A 20,317-nucleotide genomic window follows, 5' to 3' on the forward strand; every position below is an offset into this window, starting at 1 on the left:
GCATTGTCTTTCCTTCTGGAGCATCAGTGAGCATTTGAACCTTCTGTAATAGTTGCATATGAGTCCCTCAGTTGTCCTCAGTGTGAAAAGATAGATCTCAAAATCATACGGTTATTGTTGAAAAGGGTTCAGAGACACAAAAATGCTAAGAAACCAAAGAATTTGTGGGACCTGAGGGATTTTTTTCCTGAAGAACAGCAGACAGTTTAACTGTTCAGGACAAACAAGAGACTCATGAACAACTATCACTAAACAAAAAACACAGCTGTGGATCATTCAGGTAACAACACAGTATTACAAATCAAGAGTATGTAAACTTTTGAACAGGGTCATTTTTATAAATTCAACTATTTTCTCTTGTGAACTATGTTAACATTTAATGTGAAATAGCTTTCCAAACATTTGCAGATTCTGCAAGGTGTATGTAAACTTTTGACTTCAACTGATTATTACTATAAACATACTACTGTTTGTTCATTATACATTAATGTACATTAAGTTGAAAACACTTGAAACCCATAATTAGCTTGCTAATAACCCTGAAGGAGCCAGAAAACACAAATTTTAAATATTTTAATTGTTTAAAAAATAAATTACATGGCATAACCTTAAAAGACTGACAAATCAAGTCTTGTCGCGAGCACTCCCATGTGTCAGAAGACTGCGCACAATGAAAGGTGCTCTGAAGGACAACAAAAGGCAAATACAGCGTCACATTCATACTCCTCTCCAAACATTGTAAATTAAATCCTCTTGTGTTCTACAGCTGATATTTGTACACTCATTTACATGCATGAGGCTATGATACAGTCTAAAACAACACTGTACAGAAAGAGGCCCAATAAAGGGGTGTCTTGGATGGATTTACAACTTCAGCATTCCTTAAAGGCTCTAAAAAATACCTCACAAGAAATCCAGCAAAAATGCTATTACGTTTTCACACGGAGTAACTGCGCTAGAAGGCAAAATGTAAAAATGCTACGGGTCGGATCATTCACTGAGAGCAGTAATTCAACCGTTAAGCATATAAGGGATTAAACATTTAGTGCTCAAATTAACTTTCAGATTGTAAAATATTTGTGCTGCTTCCCCGAATAATCCCTCAAAGCAAGAGAAATCCAAAGCTGCATGCATACCTGATGATTAAACCTGAATTTATAAGCTTTTGTACTGATGTCCGTCGCTGTTCTAGTGTCAGTCAGCATGGTTGGTGTGTATATTGGTCAGGGTAAAGTACGCTGTAAACTTTGGTTAGAGTCTACATGACCAAACATCACAAAAACTACACAACATAAAAGCAGTGATTGTTCAAACACTGGGCAGATAAGGCACAGCAAACTTTCAGTTGCTCTTCAACTTTGTAGCTTGTGTCACCTGATCTGTTAGCGTGGCTCTTATTGAGTTCACAACAGTCTGTCGGACATTTTCTTCCATGTATTGCTCGGTAATTGGCTTCAGCAACTAGAATCAACAAAGGAGAGAAAAACAACAATCAAAACTTTAATGGTGCTTGTCTGAACAGCTTTTGTGTGGTTGCTTACAGGTCAAAGGTGTCAAATCCCTAGATATGGCTCTGGTCCCTCATTTTATGCATAAATCAGCTGGAACATTTGTCTCAAGTAGCACAGGTATATTTGTAGCAATAGCCAAAAATACACTGTAAGGGTCAATATTATACATTTTTCTTTTATGCCAAAAATCATTAGGAAGATCAGGCTCCATTAAGATATTTTTCACTTTTCCTAACAAAAATATATCAAAACTTATTTTTATTATTAATATGCTTTGCCTTTAAAGTTGTCCAAATTAATTTTCTCAGTATTTAGATTTTTTTGCCCCCTCAGATTCCAGATTTTCAAATAGTTGTATCTCAGCCAAATATTGTCCTATCCTAACAAACCATACATCGATGGAAAGCGTATTTATTCAGATGTATAAATTTTAGTTAAAAAAACTATTGTATATGGATTTTTAGTAACTGTATAAAAGTGCAATGTCTAACTAATTAAATAATAGTTCAAAATGTATTTTTGAGACATAAAAATGTCCATGACGTGATTTCATTAAGTCATGAGATTTTATTTACTTCATTATTTTATTAACTGCATCTTTTTCAGGTCTGAAACACATCAATTCCTTTATATTTCCAGATTTTCCACGAGGATGAGAACCCTGGATTAAAGATCAGGCGTTTGAATCCTTAAAGGCACAGTTCACCCAAAAATTTTTACAAACTTTAAAATTATGCTTCTAAAATATCATAAAATTGAGTAACAATAGAGTGGTTTAATCAAAGTGGCTGAATCTTCATCATATAAATCAACCGTTTCCTCATAAGACTCGGATTGTGTACTGTCTCTATGAACTTTTTTTTATTTCTTAATAGTTTCGTTTGTGTAAGAGAAATATCCCTATTTAAAACTTCATAAACTTTAATCTTTAGGTTTCTGTTAACTGTCACAAACATGTTCATGAGAGAGCGGCATTCCAGTGGAGGTCATAGGATGTAGGCGTAGCATAAGCTCTGCTGAGAAGTGACAAACACAGAAGTGCAGTGGAAAGAGCAAAACTAAATACCAGTCATAAAATTAAAAGTACAAAACAAGGTTTTGTAAAGAAAGAGAGACTTGCATATTCTCACCAGAGCTTACACTATGCCTTCGTCTCCCACAAATGCGTGTACGACAGTTAGCCTGAACCTAGAGATTACCATTTATAAGGTTGCAAATATGAATATTGGTGTTGGCTGGATAAGTGGGAAAAAAAAATCAGGGTGGGAGAAAAAAATATTTTTCAAATATCTACCCTTACAAAGATATTTGCAATCTCTCGCAAAACCAGTTGAGTTTGGACAAACACTTCCTGTTTACTTTACAGCTTACATGTTAGAGTTTCATACAGCTCTGTACATTCACAGTGAAGCGGTTCTTAGAGTTTTATTTTGAACTTGGACTCAAGTATAAAGAAATACAGTTCTTAAATTTTAAGGCACCGTTTTGTGACATTCTAATATGCTTAATGTGGCTTAATGTACTAAAACAGTAACAGTGGAGGCCCAATTCGGTATTAATAAATACTTTAATACTTATAAAAATTTAAATATTAAATTTAGTATTAGTTCACTTCCAGAACAAAAATGCACAAATATATTACTCACCCCTTTGTCATCCAAGATGTTCATGTCTTTCTTTCTTCAGAAAACATTTCAGGCATGTTCTACATATAGTGGACTTCTCTGTACAGAGTATGCATGCACATCGCAGAGCTAGACAAGACCTGCATTTGAAGTTAAATGTATATACTTTTTATATATATATATATATATATATATATATATATATATATATATATATATCGTTTCGCTAGATAAGACCCTTTTTTATTGGCTGGGATCGTTTAGAGCCCTTTGAAGCTGCATTTAGGAAGTCAACGTGTCTTAACGTTAAGTAACGTGGCATAATAGACTGCTGCGTTGCTCGCCTGTACATGGTATTTTTTTTATTCTTCTTATATTAAGCCAGTTTTCTATGGGGAAGAAAAAGCTTATGAAATTCAGCATCTGCTTATGTACACAATATATTTAAATTTAAAATTTAGATCATTTCTATAGCATATTTGGTCTTTTTTAATCAGTCTTTATTGAGCCCCAGTCTTTATGTGACAAAAATGCTTAACATGCAATTTAGTGCTTTCTGTTCAAATTCTGGGCTTATTTGCTTTGCTGTATGTATAATTTATTAATAAACTGTATACTAAATTCTGCCTTTTTATACCACTGTCTTAGCCCATTAATTACGCGTTTCCTTTCTATGGAGGATACATTTAACATGCAATTTAGCGGTTTACGTTCATATTATGAGCTATTCTGCTAGTCTTGACATTGAGCGTTATAAAATGTCCCAAAATGGTGCGTTGAACTAGCCTAAACACTGACTGTATTTCTTTATACTTGAGTCGAAGTTTAAAATAAAACTCTATGAAACGCTACATTGTGAACATGCAAAGCTATATGAACCACTGCAAGCTGTAAACAGGAAGTGTTTGTCCCAATCAACTAGTTTTTGCAAGGGAACGCAAACATCTTTGCGAGAGAAGGAAAAAGTTGTGCGAGGGAACGCAAAAATCTTTGCGAGAGATGGAAAAGTTAAGGAAAGTTTTGCGAGAGAATGCAAAAAATGTGAGAAATATTTTTTCCTTCCACCCCAAATTTTCTCCACTAACCCCGATTTTTTTCCGCCTCCATGTGCCATTTACTGCCATTATAAAGCGTGGAAGAGGCAGGACATTTTTTAAATACAATTCAGATTGTATTATAAAAGAATAAAGCCATATTCAACTAGGACGGCTTGAGGGCCAGTTAATTATGGGGTCAGGGCCAGTTAATTTTAGGTGAACTATCCCCTAAAGAAAGTCAAGAAACACAAAACTCTATATAGTATTATAGTCTAACACCAAGGCTAACACAGTCTCAGTACTGACAATAATGTAGATGAAGGCAAACAATGTGAATTCAACATAAGCCAAGCTAAACCTTGCCACTCCCATTAGGACACATGAAGGAAACCTGACATTAAAATCAGGGCTGCTTCTAAAATGAAGCCCTTTGACTGAGCTGAGCATGAGTATGTTATACTATAGAGAAGCTTGATAGGCCCACCATTGTCTCAGGGCCCTCTTAACAATTGCCATCAACAGGGAGTCAAATTACTTTGACATTTAGAAAAGTGGGTTATGACAAGACTAAAGGTGAAAGGTTTATAGCAGGGGATGAACACAAAAGTCAACAGGAAAGCAACTGAAACATGGAAAGACACGCTGGAAGCATAACTCACCTGTTCCCACAGGGCCTCTGTTATGAGATCTATCGCCACCCCCACTTCTCGATACTCTCCTGAGTATCTGACATACGCCCAGACACAGAACGACATCAGCGAAATCCCCATCACCAAATTGGCCAGAGCTGCGATTACCGATAGGCCAATGAAACCTGTTATTGTGGAGACCATGTAGGTAACAAACATGACGGCAAACAGCGTGGCCGGAGTTCTCGCTGCGTAGAAAATGTTCTTGCTTTCATTGTGCTTTGTGAAATTTGTATACACTTCATCCAGCTCAGTCTCTAGCTGCTCCTGGTAGCGCTGACTGAACTCCAAGCCGCCCATTTTCTTCACCGCACAGAACTTCTGAATAGAGGTTTTCTTAAACTCTTCATGATAGCGCTGAAGGTCAACAGGAGCGACGTATGGTTTGTCACCTCCACATACCTGTGATATACACACAACAAAAGCTTAAAATCATTCCCTAGTCTTTCTAATCACCATACATGTAGAAATGATTAAACCATAACAGGCATCTCTGTATTTTGAGTTATCTAGGCCAAACCTACTATTTTAGTGCAATGGCCTCAAGTTATTTCCAGTTATATAGGCTAGCTCATCTCACGTCACGCTCCTGCTATATTTAAAGAGAACTGAGGTCCCTCTCCATCCATGATCCATTTAAAATTAAAGAAGCTTGCAGAATGCATTTGGCTCACACTACTTGCTATTTGTCTACATGCATGTTTCTGTCAAACTGATGAAAAATTAGCAGCTCAAAGTAACTCTACCTGCTCCATGGTTCGGTTATAAGTGTCCTTTGCTCCAGCGACAGCTGTCAGGTTGTTCGCTTCAGCAGTTGCCTAAAAGTAAATAAAGGCACAGTGGGCATTTAACACTTTCATATAGACTACCGTACAGAAGTATGGGTTCAGAACTATTTTTTTTACTCTTACTCAGCAAGGACACATTCAATTACTTAAAGGTGACAGTAAAGACATGTATAATGTTACTAAAAAAATTATTAATTTTATAATGATTATTTTAGCATTATTTAATAATGTATTTTTTTTTTTTATAAATATTAAATAATACTGCTCTTTTAAAATTCTGTTCATGAAATAATTATGAAACATTACACTGCACAACTGTTTTCAACACTGATAATGATAAAACAATATGAAATGTTTTGGGGCGGCAAATCAGCATATTATAATGATCTGATGTATCACAGGAATAAATTACTGTTAAAAATATACTACTCTTCAAAAGTTTGGGATCAATACGATTTTTGATTTTTTTAAAGAAGCTTCTTATGCTCATCAAGGCTGCATTTATTGATCAAAAATACAGAAAAAAAAACTGTAATATTGTGAAATATTATTGCAATTTAATATACTTTAAAATATAATTTATTCCTGTGATGCAAAGCTGAATTTTTAAAATCAGGCATTACTGCAGTCTTCAGTGTCACATGACCCTTCAGAAATCATTCTAATATGCTGATTTATTTTCAATGTTGGAAAAAGTTGTGCTGTTTAGTAATTTTTTGGTAGAAGTTTTAAAAAAAATAAAAGAAAGAAAAAACAGCATTCATTTAAAAAAAAAAATCATTTTGTAACAATATACACTACTGTTTAAAAGTTTGGGGTCAGTAAATTCTTTTTTCTTTTTTTAATTCAAATATTAATATTCAATATTTTATTCTGCAAGAATGTTTTAAAATGATTTTTTTAAAAATGATAGTAAAGAGTTGTTAGAAAAGATTTCTTTTTTTTTATTCTGTTCTTTTGAACTTTTTATTCAAAGAATCCTGAAAACAAACTATCACAGGTTCATACAAAATATTAAGCAACAACTATAATGAATCATATTAGAATGATTTCTATGTGACACTGAAAAACTGAGTAATACTTGATGAAATTTTAAATTGTAATAATATTTCACAATATTACTGTTTTCACTGTATTTTTGATTAAATAAATGCAGCTTTGATGAGCAGAAGAGACTTCTTTTAAAAACATAAAAAAAATCTTACTGATCCCAAACTTTTGAACAGAAGTGTATATTAAAATAGAAAGCATTCTATTGTTATAGTTATCTAAAATTAAATTATTTTACGTGTTTCATAATATTAAATGCTTTTTCTGATCAAAGCTTTTGAACAGCACTGTAGGTGACTTTAAAGATTGAGAGCAACACACCTGCAACATGGATTTAGGATGTGGAAGCTCCTCCCCTTGATAGATTTTAATATATGCCTGCAAACAGGGAAAATAAACATTTGGATAGTCATAATGCAGAAAATGCTGTTGAAATACAATCTGATTGGATGAGCCTATAAAAAGCACACCAGTGATCTCACAACAGCTCAACTCTACATTCATGTTGCTTGACAACTGGCTAATGCACTATATTTCTACTGTAGTGTGATTAATAATTAAAGTTATTTGCTTTAGTATCAGTAAACACTTGCATCATTTGCCGCACAAACTCTCTAGAGCCTCTTCGGTTTCAATCCTGACACAATTAACACCTGATCTTATTTGTGTTTACAGCTGTTACTGCAGCTTAGATAATCAAATCTGACCTTGAAGTACTCCAGCAGGTCTCTGCACGTGACTTTAGCTCCACCGATCTCTTTCTCTACCAGGTTCTCTGGTGCCAGCAGCAAAGGCACTAGATTCTGCAGCTCCTTCTTGAACTCTTCATCAATGTCTGGACATAAAAAAAAGGTCATGATGAGCCTAGAGTTTAAATATACATGTTTATGACTGTGTCTGAGAGAAAATCTGTACTGACCTCTCAGTCTGCCATCAAAGTAGGGGTTGGTGGCCACCTTCAGACCTGGATGTGGCAGCAGAAAGCAGCCTATGCTGGAGAAACAGCTGTGAATATGCTTCCTAACATTCTGCAGCTCTTCGTGTTGATTAAGCTTCACCTACAGGGAAAAAATAAAACATGACTCACAGTCCATTTAACATGCTGAAAGAGATAGTTCACCCAAAAATGAAAATTCTGTCAATTACTCACCCTAGCACCCCAAGAGCTTTCTTACCCTGCATAGACAGCAATGCAACTAAATTGTTCCCACACCCAGAAATGCAGTAAGGACATTGTTAAAATAGTCCATGTGACATTAGTGGTTCAACCACAATTTTTTGCATTTTGTGCATGAAGAAAACAAAAATAACGACTTTATTGATGACTTTATTCATCAATTCTTCTCCTCCAAATCACGAGTACTCATTGCTGTCTATGCAGGGTCAGAAGGCTCTCAGATTTCATCAAAAATATCTTAATTTGTGTTCTGAAGATAACCGAAGGTCTCACGGGTTTGGAACGACATGAGGGTGAGTAATTAATAACAGAATTTTCATTTTTGGGTGAACTATCACTTAAAGCCATGTTCTGTGCTTTATCTTACCTGTAGTCTTCGTTCCAAGAAGTGATTCCCTCCTTTGAGCCCATAGTCATGCTCATATGGATAACACCAGTCTCTGATCAGAAACAATAGTTTCTAGAAGACAGTAAAGAAAAAAAAAAAGTGAAGCTAAAGGCCTATTCTTACAAAATTAGAAAAAAAGTGATGTGACAATTGTTCAGATGCCCAATTTATTCAGGTTGAAAATGATCCCACAGTATTAAAAGTAAGTCTATAATCATTCTACTATATTATCAGATTTCATAGTAAATAGTGTTGGTATGAAAACATTGTATTGTTTCATCACATCAGACTTTACACGAACAGTCTCTTATGCCCACCAAGGCTGTAAAAACAATACCACCATGTAACATTACAATTTAAATTAACTGTATTCTATTTGAATAAAATGTTATTTCTGTGATTGCAAAGCTGAATTTTCAGCATAATTATTCCAGTTTTTAGTGTCACTCGAACCAAAAATAATTTCTGATATGCTGATTTGACACTCAAGAAACATTTATTATTACCATCAATGTTGAAAACAGTTGTGCTGCTTATTATTTGTGAAAAACATCTTTCCCAGAATTATCTGAGGAATAAAACACTCAAAAGAACAGCATTTACAGGAAATAGAAATCTCTTGTAACATTATAAATGTATTTATTCTCCCTTTTGATCAATTTAGTGTGTCCTTGCTGAATAACCAGCCCCCAAACTTTTGAGCAATAGTGTCTTGAATTTTTATTTTTATTTTCAATAAATGTGTATGTATGCAAATTGGATAATATCCAAGGTAAACATCTAGTAATAGTCTCATTTTGTATTTTCAGAAAGTTTTGGAATATTTGTCCTCTCCCCAAATTAGAATGGCCCATATACACGTGTAATATATATTAAATATGATGTAAATCAGTGCCTTAATATAGCTTTTTTATTTTACATATTGAGGGGATATCTGTGGCATCTGTGTTGTGTAACCAGTACAGAAATGTTCAGCTTTTCTACCTGAAATGGTTTCTCATAGATCTCCTCCATTGCAAGTCGACCATATTCTGTGAAAAGCTATAAAAGACACATGAGGTTACTGTCCCACACCAACTTTTAATACACCACTAATTAACAATGTTCTCCAACAAAGAAAGTTTCTACCTGGAGATGCTGCAAATCATCTTCCTGGATATTCTGGGAAAGATTATAAACCTAAAACAAACAAGACTGTTACGTAACTTAATACTGTAATATGATTATTTAAGCTAATGTGCTTCTACACACCTGCACAGAGCTGGTCATGGTGCTCAGAGCAAAAACTGTGGCACAGTCTTTAATGGTGGACTGACTGTCAAAGGCTCCCTGAGTGTCCACCAGCAAAACAGCCACCTAAAGACACACACACACACACACACACACATTAGTCTTATCACACTATTAACATATCTTTACAGTGACATAATGCACATCTTTAAGTGAACGCCCATCCACCTTAGTTCCATCTTTCTTTTCCATCACAAACACCTCACTCCAGGCCTGGATTCCTGTGGTCTCTCTCTCACAGCCTCCCCTCCAGGAGAAACCAGTCAATGGCTCGTCGTCTCCACCCATCCATGACTCAGAGGACTACAAAAACACAAAGACAAAAGACATTGTTGATGTGAATGTTCTGAAATGTACTTAATCAAGAATGCATGCTCACATTCATGTGACCTAGCTGGTTTTATATATGCAGGACCGGGCCTGTGCAAGTTAAGACGTGTCAAAGACAGGAGTCATCAGGAACTTGTTCTCAGGAATGATAATTCAGATAGACTTCTTTTTAACAGATGTGTGTCTCTCATGCCTCACATATTTGAATTCATATGGGTGGTTGACGTGTAATTTTACTGTCCTCACATAAAGGGCCAATCTGGCGATCTTCTTTTATCTTCTGAAGACAAATTAAGATATTTTTGATGAAATCCGAAAGCTTCTTTCCGACTCCCACGTTCAAGACTTGGAAAGGTAGTAAGGAAATCGATAAAATAGTCCATGTGACAATGGTTTAACCTTAACTTATGAAGCTACGAGAATACTTTTTCTGATCTTCCTCTGCTTGTGAACAAAGCATCTGTTCTTCTTTTTGCATCTTCAGCCATGTTTACACAACACTGTCAGTACTATGACATTAACTGTAATAGGTATATATATAAAAACATTTTTTTTTTTTTAAATGTTGTACATTTTGCATGAAAAGATATGTGCTTATTAAAAAAACAACACTTATTTTAAAGAAACTTTGTCTTTTAATACACTTCTTGCACTTTTCAAGGTTTTTCGGGCCTTAAAATTAAAAAAAGTCAAATTCAAGTACCTTATACGAACCCTTCTTTCTGGACCTTAAGTGTGGTAGTTGCATTGCTGTCTAGGCAGGATCAGAAAGCTCTCGGATTTCATAAAAAATATCTTCATTTGTGTTCTGAAGATGAACGAAGATCGAACAGGTTTGGAATAACTTGAAGGTGAGTAATAAATGACAGAATTTTCATTTTTCGGTGAACTATCCCTTTGAGAACTACATTAATGACTGAATAATGAATGTACTCAGTTTGGATTAACACAATTTTCTCATCAATTCTTGAAGTAAGGCTTATCTCCCTAACAGAAAGTAAATAAGAAAATGAAGCTTTTAATTAAATGCTTACTAAAGACTAAAGTGAATTAAAGGAGATTAAAATGATTAAAAAAATGAATAAAAAGGAACCAGGTACATAACACAAAAAAAAGCATACAATTCCTCATTGACAAATATAAATCTCAAATTAAGTGCATTTGTCAACTACTCATATGCTTACATTAGTAGACAGGGGTTTGATCTAACCTGATTATGCATGTAACGCAGCATGAAGTCCAGCAGGAAGGACTTTCCTTTACGAAAGGCACCGGCCACAGACACCACAACCACGTTGAGATCCCTGACATGTTCTTGCATCAGAATTTTTTCCAACGCAGCAGCATCCAACTCAAACTTATGATCGTCCTCGCTGGCGAGCACAATTTGGATGGGTCGAGCCCCCTCGGGAACTGGGTCGTCCTCTTGCTCAAGCTCTTCTGCCACAGCACACGGTGCCAGTCCATTAGTATCAGAGCTAAACTCCTCCAATGACCTCAAGGCTCCAACAGGGCGGCACAATGGAACATCCTCCACACCAGTCATATCTGTAGGGGAAAAACAGCGTAATTTGAAGGGTTATTACCGTATTTCACTTTATAATTTTCTATTTAGTATGAGTTGAAGCACTAAAATTACTTGCCGAAAAATAGAACAAACCAAAACTACTTTAGAAATAAATGATACTTAAACAGTAAGCACTCAAAGGTGTAGTTCACTTCCAGAACAAAAATGTACCCCCTTGTCATCCAAGATGTTCAGGTCTTTCTTTCTCCAGTTGTAAGGAAATTGTTTTTTGAGGAAAACATTTCAGGAATGTTCTCCATATAGTGGACTTCTACAGTGCCTGTGATATAAATTACACATTTTTTAAAAGAAAATAACTGATCGTTTCGCTAGATAAGACCCTTCTTCCTCAGCTGGGATCATTTAGAGCCCTCTGAAGCTGCATTTAAACTGCAACTGGAAGTTCAAAATAGCAGGCACCATAGAAGTCCACTATCTGAAATGTTTTCAACAAAAAACAACTTCTTTACGACTTAAGACAGACAGACATGAACATCTTGGATGACAAGGGGGTGAGTACATTATCTGTAAATTTCTGCTCTGCAAGTAAATTTCTCCTGTTAGTAGCACATAAATTACTATATATTTAAGAAAAATAAAAGTGTTTAATTGCAGAAAAAAGGTGCTCGGTAGTGAAGTTTTGTTGAAGTTACACACAAATTTTTCTGACTTTTGAACACATTTACCTCAAAATGATCTACTCGCACCTTGTAGCTATATTAGATAGGGACACAGGAATTTTTCCTGATCATAAATTTATAGGTTTAGCTAAAATCAGTCTCGGCCAATAGACTAAAACATACATGCACTGTTTCGGTATTGACGTGAAAAATGCGGAACATTTTTTTTTTTTTTACATGAAGTTTCATAATTTACAAAGAAAATATTATATATATGTATATTTTTTTTTTTACTTCACTTTTTCAAAAAACAGCAGTTTGCACCAATTCCGTAGAATGACCCGATATTGTGGCAACTTCAGCTTTAAATTCAAGACTGTTTAAAATGCCTAAAATAACTGTCAATCTCCTCTTTGTTGTGCAAGGGTTTGTGGGCAATCCTGGCCAAAAACAGCATGAATGTGAAAAATTCACACACTGAGAGACCAAGTCCTTGTTGGTCAAACATTTGCATTTGCAGCTTTGCTTTTCAACACTTCACTAGCAGCTCATTACAGCGGTCAGTTTCTATTCCAGGAGTGTGGATCTCTGTTTTAACCCCATGCACTTTATCCATGAGCTGCGATAAGCCTAGATCCCTTCAGCCACAGGGCTAAATTTGGTCATTTTTGTCCACTGGTTAAGACACATGTAACACAAAACAAACACCCTCTCCCCTTCACTCTAGTCTCCTCAGGCTCGAGCAGAGCCGCTGGAACAGAGTCAAGCAGTGTCAGTATGAGCAAGCAAACACACACACCAAGGACACACTGGAGAGAGGGGACAGTCCATTCAAAACTGATTTAAGGACAGGCCAATTCAGATTTGGGACATTCACATATTAGACTGAATGATTGCCAAATACATTGTTATATTTTTGAACTGTCAAGGGGACTAAGTATTTTAGGTCAAAGGGGTTCACTCGTATGATTTTGTACCCCAGTGACGGGTAGGTTTAGGGACGGAGTTAGAGGTAGGTCATTCGCACGAATAGAGGGTTTACACTTAAATCACGGTTTGTCAGTTACCCGAATGCACAGCCATTTTGGAGATACTCAGATGTAAACAACAGCATGGTTTGCACGGTTAATGTACTTCTGAATACGTCTAAACCATGAAAAAATGTGTGGAAGCTGCTAAATCATATGGTGAAGGACTTGGTCAGCAGAAAAGGGTGCAAAATTTTAACAAACTAAAAGTAACAGGTGATAAAGATATGTACAAGCAGTATTAATTAAGACATTAGCCAAATATTTCGGCTACCTGACCAGAAATCACAAGAACAAACACCAATGATGTCAAGATTCTTTTCCTGCAAATCCTGGTTCAGTTTGGCCAACCACAAATGCCTTTTGCTCCTAAGACAGTTTTTGGACTCTTCTCCTTGATTTGTTATAACTTTTGGCAGTCTATAGTACTATTGCCATGAGATCAGGTTAATATAGCATTATGATTTACTAACCCATGTTTGTGTGATGCAGGGTTTGTCCAGAAACTGTAAAAAGAAAGGAATTTTCAAGCACTACTATTTTGATTTTCAAGGACTTCAGTTAGAGATCTCACTTATGATTTGATCATGTTTTCCACTGGTTAAGAAAAAAAAAATCTGAAAAAAAAAAAAAAAGATTTACAAATGATTAATGATTAATATGCACTCCGAAGTCCCAAATCGAATCAAATGAATCACGATCTGCGCTCCTAGATTCCGATCCAAAGCAAAAGATTTGCAAACCCGCTCTGAAGTTCTGATCTAAATAGTGATTTGCAAACGATGTTTTCAGATCAGAGCATGGATCACAAATTATGCAGTACACGGAATGATTCAAAAACCCACTTCGAAGTTCCAATCTAAATGAAATGATTCACGCAATGGGCTCTGAAGTCCCGATCTGTATCAAATGATTTCTGATACGCAAAGTTCCAACTTAAATCAAATGATTTGCAATATGCACTCTGAAGTTCCGATCTGAATCAAATGATTCATGCTACGGGCTCTGAAGTCCTGATCTAAATCAATTGATTCACAATACGCGATTTGAAGTTACATACTGAATCAAATGATTCATGCTACGGGCTCTGAAGTCCTGATCTAAATCAATTGATTCACAATACGCGATTTGAAGTTACATACTGAATCAAATGATTCACGTTACGGGCTCTGAAGTCCTGATCTGAATCAAATGATTCACAATACGCGATTTGAAGTTCCAAACTGAATCAAATGATTCACGCTACGGGCTTCAAAGTCCCAATCCGAATCAAATGATTCACGCTACGGGCTCTGAAGTCCTGATCTAAATCAAATGATTCACAATACGTGATTTGAAGTTCCAAACTGAATCAAATGATTCACGTTACGGGCTCCGAAGTTCCGATCCGAATCAAATGATTCACGCTACGGGCTCTGAAGTCCTGATCTAAATCAAATGATTCACAATACGCGATTTGAAGTTCCAAACTGAATCAAATGATTCACGTTACGGGCTCCGAAGTTCCGATCCGAATCAAATGATTCACGCTACGGGCTCTGAAGTCCCGATCTGAATCAAATGATTCACAATACGCGATTTGAAGTTCCAAACTGAATCAAATGATTCACGCTACGGGCTTCAAAGTCCCAATCTGAATCAAATGATTCACGCTACGGGCTCTGAAGTCCTGATCTAAATCAAATGATTCACAATACGCGATTTGAAGTTCCAAACTGAATCAAATGATTAACGCTACGGGCTTCAAAGTCCCAATCTGAATCAAATGATTCACGCTACGGGCTCTGAAGTCCTGATCTAAATCAAATGATTCACAATACGTGATTTGAAGTTCCAAACTGAATCAAATGATTCACGCTACGGGCTTCAAAGTCCCAATCTGAATCAAATGATTCACGCTACGGGCTCTGAAGTCCTGATCTGAATCAAATGATTCACAATACGCGATTTGAAGTTCCAAACTGAATCAAATGATTCACGCTACGGGCTTCAAAGTCCCAATCTGAATCAAATGATTCACGCTACGGGCTCTGAAGTCCTGATCTAAATCAAATGATTCACAATACGTGATTTGAAGTTCCAAACTGAATCAAATGATTCACGTTACGGGCTCCGAAGTTCCGATCCGAATCAAATGATTCACGCTACGGGCTCTGAAGTCCTGATCTAAATCAAATGATTCACAATACGCGATTTGAAGTTCCAAACTGAATCAAATGATTCACGTTACGGGCTCCGAAGTTCCGATCCGAATCAAATGATTCACGCTACGGGCTCTGAAGTCCTGATCTGAATCAAATGATTCACAATACGCGATTTGAAGTTCCAAACTGAATCAAATGATTCACGCTGCGGGCTCCGAAGTGCCGATCCGAATCAAATGATTCACACTACGGGCTTCAAAGTCCTAATCTGAATCAAATGATTCACGCTACGGGCTCTGAAGTCCTGATCTAAATCAAATGATTCACAATACACAATTTGAAGTTCCAATCTGAATCAAATGTTTCATGCTACGTGCTCCAAAGTTCTGATCTGAATTAAATGATTCACAATATTTGAAGTTCCGATCCGAATCAAATGATTCACGCTACGGGCTCTGAAGTCCTGATCTAAATCAAATGATTCACAATACGCGATTTGAAGTTCCAAACTGAATCAAATGATTCACGTTACGGGCTCCGAAGTTCCGATCCGAATCAAATGATTCACGCTACGGGCTCTGAAGTCCCGATCTGAATCAAATGATTCACAATACGCGATTTGAAGTTCCAAAGTGAATCAAATGATTCACGCTATGGGCTCCGAAGTTCCGATCCGAATCAAATGATTCACGCTACGGGCTCTGAAGTCCTGATCTAAATCAAATGATTCACAATACGCGATTTGAAGTTCCAAACTGAATCAAATGATTCACGCTATGGGCTCCGAAGTTCCGATCCGAATCAAATGATTCACGCTACGGGCTCTAAAGTCCCGATCTGAATCAAATGATTCACAATACGCGAATTGAAGTTCCAAACTGAATCAAATGATTCACGCTATGGGCTCCGAAGTTCCGATCCGAATCAAATGATTCACGCTACGGGCTCTGAAGTCCCGATCTGAATCAAATGATTCACAATACGCGATTTGAAGTTCCAAACTGAATCAAATGATTCACGCTACGGGCTCCGAAGTGCCGATCCGAATCAAATGATTCACGCTACGGGCTTCAAAGTCCTAATCTGAATCAAATGATTCACGCTACGGGCTCTGAAGTCCTGATCTAAATCAAATGATTCACAATACACAATTTGAAGTTCCAATCTGAATCAAATGTTTCATGCTACGTGCTCCAAAGTTCTGATCTGAATTAAATGATTCACAATATTTGAAGTTCCGATCTGTATCAAATGATTCACGCTACGGGCTCCGAAGTTCCGATCCAAATCAAAGGATTCACGCTACGGGTTCTGAAGTCCCGATCTGAATCAAAGGATTCACAATACACGATTTGAAGTTCCAATCTGAATCAAATGTTTCATGCTACGTGCTCCAAAGTTCTGATCTGAATTAAATGATTCGCAATATTTGAAGTTCCGATCTGTATCAAATGATTCACAAGCACTTTAACACAGTGAATCATTTTTTAAATGCAATGGATTATCTGATTTGGATAGTTTTATGCCATTAACTGAAACGGCAAAACAAAAGTATAATTGAATCAACAGCATGAAAAGATGTGTACTTATTAAAAAAAAAATAAACACTTTAATAGACATGTTGCCTTTTATAATTCAAGCACTTTTCAAGTACCTATTCAAGGGACATTGCTATTTTCAAGGATTTTCCAGCCATTTTAAATTTCAAAACCCTGGTGATGTTGTTAAACTCATAAAAGTGAAATATGGAAAGAAGAGCAGATTAAAAATACTATAATATTAACGTTTATAGTACATTTTTTTATTTTTAATTAACCTCTTCCTTATGTCAGGACATAAAATGATAGCACGAAAATAAGATCACATTAGTTAAAGAGCAATATATTTATTAATAATTTATTCATCTTTTAATTTGTTCATAATAAGGTGTTCATTCCTGTTATCCACAGTGCTAATGTTAACAAATATAAATTAAAAAAAAACGTGATTTGAAAAATACAACACTAGGGCCCGGTTTCACAGACAGGGCTTAGACTAAGCCAAGATTAGGCCATAGTTCAATTAGCACATTTAAGTAATGTTTATAAACGTACTCAGAAAAAAACATTACTTATGTGCATCTTGAGACAAAACATAGGCACTGATCTATTTTAAGATCAGTCAGTGCAAGTTTCTTTCAGTTAAAACAGCTCAGACTTACATTTTAGTCTAGGACTAGGCTTAAGCCTTGTCTGTGAAACCTGGGGTAGATGTTTAAATTAACTTTCTTTAAAAAAAATAAAATATGCTGTAGAAGTATTGTTTATTATAAGTTCATATTAACCAGTTTAGTCAAATAATTTTGAAACCATTTTAACTAGGCAAAGTATAGATCGTCATATGACATTTAAACGTCCATTATCAATGATGTGGAAAACAAACTCAGATAATTAACTTGAGACAAACACAACTAACAAATCAGACATGATCTAACACAACAACCACCTGCTAATGTCTTATCAGTTCATAAACTGGCTAATATAATTGCAGTGATAAAAGATATCTTAATATAATTGCCCTGCGCATTTCAACATCAGCACATGTTGATCTACTGGTCAAAACAGCCGAGCCCTAAGTAAAAGTATATTTACATGGCAAATTACCCTGGTAAGTTCTGAGACTAAACACACAGGCTTACAGGACATCCACCACCCTAAAGCTTAAGAGAACATACAAGACGCACAAAGCATTTGATGTGAATGCAGACACGAAAGTTGCATTAGTTTCCAGTGGCGCGCAAGATCTCTGAAGACCTGACCGCGTGCGGGTTCATATCTGCGCGCGCTCACGAGCTCGTCAATCACAAAGCAGCTGGCGAATTCAGTGAAATGCTGAAATTATTTATATAACTTATAAATACATTTCCACTCACAAACCATCATAATATTCAAGTTCAATGCATAACGCATACTGAACGACCATGACAACGCAAGAACATAAAGAAAGACTGGCTCCAAAGTTTGCAAGGTTGCAAATTAAGCCATCTAATAATAGCACGCATAAAAATAACTTAAGAACTCACCGAGAACACTGCGGTTCACCAATAAACATGCGCTTGGAGTGTGTATATTACGCATAAAACCGTTATGGTGTCAATGACAGGTATCCCAACTCTCTAGAGCGCGTCTCACGAGGCTTTTAACGCCAGCAACACAAGTCAACAAGCGCTGAATGTCTGGCAAACTCTCTATTTTAGCCCTCACTGCGCAAGACGATCCCCTTTCTGGCGCGAACTGATTCACACCTGATCAAATTTGACCGTGACCAGATATAACACGAGTTCAAGTCCTGTTTGTCAACTTTTAACCGGTCATTAAAACGCAGACTAACGCGAACTAACAAACAGCCACCGGGAAAACAAAACGACTTGGTCAAGAAGGACTTTCCGATTATACAAGATATGAAATGAGGTTGTCACCTTCAGCAAAGTTCATGCATTTGTGGTTCGAGGCTGAGAAATGCCGATTCCTCGGTCCGCTGTCTTCCGCCATCTTGGATCTTTTGAAACTTTGCTGTGTGACGTCGCACAACCCCAGTTTCCCTCATACTGTACATATCAACTTCACGCACTCATTCAGAGATGTTTGGGCAACAAAGATGGCTTTGTCAGTGTGGATAACAAAATAAAAAGACAACAGCTCTTACATGAATATACGATGTATAAATAAACTATAACAATTCAATTCACAACGAATTATATTATACTGTTACTCATCAATAAACTCAATTTGTGGCACTAATTTCACAGATTTTATATTTTACTAAAGAACAATACGCTTTTTTGGATTTCTTTCGAGAACACGGTCTTCATGTTTTACACAAATTTGTAAAGTTCCAAAAATGTTAATAAATAAATCATTATAGTGACCTCAGACTCATACACAAACTAAACACAGAAATTATAGAAAACTATATGAAATTATAAAACTATAGGAAATAAAGGAGATGTGAGGATTTAAAGGAGGAACTCTCAGAGGCACAGCATATCTAGGACTGGACTATTTTTAGACTGACACATTTAAAATCCATCTGCATATGTTGCCCGTTTTATAACTCTCCAGGTCAGAATGTCACAAGATAATTCATTATTAAAAAGCAAATACAAATGCATCGAAATTCAAGAAGAAATAAATGTACAAAGCTGTGAGCAAATGACACTGTGGTACAGATTAAATTAAACAAATAAAATAGTAATTGTATTGCAATAATTAGTGATTATTAATCAAATGTAATTATTGTATTGTAGTTATGCTTTTATTATAATTAGTATTCCAGATCAATAGCCTATTATTAGATCTGCAGTCTTAAGTCTGTTGCACTTATCGGTCCTCCTCAAATCCCACAAAGATTGCTTTATTTATTAGACAAGACGAGAGATTATTATGGTGGAATTCATTTTTTTGAAAAAAAAAAATGTTGTTTTGCAATGTCTGTTTTTGATTTTTTTTTTTATTCACGTGTAACGTGCAATTTTATTCAAGTTTGTATTAATTTAGTTTAATGCATTTTAATATTAGCTTTTTAATTGCAATTCAAAATGTTTCTGAAAAGCATGTGACCCTGGACCACAAAACCAGTCATAATTTTTTTAAATTGAGATGTATCTGAAAGCCGAATAAATAAACTTTCCATTGATGAATAGGACAATATTTGGCTGAGATACAACTTGAAACAGGCGCAGAAAAATCAAATTAACTGAGAAAATCACCTTTAAAGTTTTCAAATGAAGTTCTTAGCAATGCATATTACTAATCAAAAATTAGGTTTTGATATATTTACGGTCATTTTACAAAATATCTCCATGGAACATGATCTTTACTTAATATCCTAATGATTTTTGTCATAATTGACCCATACAATGTATTTTTGGCTACTGCTACAAAAAAAAAAATATACCTGTGCTAGACTGGTTTTGTGGTCCAGGGTCACATACAGGTCCTTTTCAAAAAAATTAGCATATTGTGATAAAGTTCATTATTTTCTGTAATGTACTGATAAACATTAGACTTTCATATATTTTAGATTCATTAAACA

The 20,317-nt window shown here is 35.8% G+C and overlaps 1 protein-coding gene across 2 annotated transcripts; it reads right to left on the minus strand.

Annotated features, from left to right (window-relative positions):
* Nucleotides 1–558: 558 nt before the first annotated feature.
* Nucleotides 559–18,789, minus strand: atl2 (atlastin GTPase 2). Of its 2 annotated transcripts, none has more exons than XM_073834222.1 (13): nt 18,702–18,789; nt 11,096–11,433; nt 9,724–9,858; nt 9,517–9,621; nt 9,394–9,444; nt 9,250–9,306; nt 8,245–8,337; nt 7,620–7,758; nt 7,408–7,535; nt 7,022–7,078; nt 5,609–5,680; nt 4,833–5,264; nt 559–1,461 (listed from the first exon to the last, which is right to left on the minus strand). In XM_073834222.1, exons 1-13 carry the CDS (start codon nt 18,772–18,774, stop codon nt 1,342–1,344), a joined length of 1,800 nt encoding a protein of 599 aa, XP_073690323.1. In that variant the 5' UTR covers nt 18,775–18,789; the 3' UTR covers nt 559–1,341. The 2 variants fall into 2 exon arrangements, with proteins under 2 accessions (XP_073690323.1, XP_073690325.1); XM_073834224.1 differs by lacking the exon at nt 18,702–18,789 and adding an exon at nt 18,306–18,512.
* Nucleotides 18,790–20,317: the final 1,528 nt, after the last annotated feature.

This window comes from Garra rufa, chromosome 2 (assembly GCF_049309525.1).
Source record: "Garra rufa chromosome 2, GarRuf1.0, whole genome shotgun sequence".
Classification (NCBI taxonomy): Eukaryota; Metazoa; Chordata; class Actinopteri; order Cypriniformes; family Cyprinidae; genus Garra; species Garra rufa.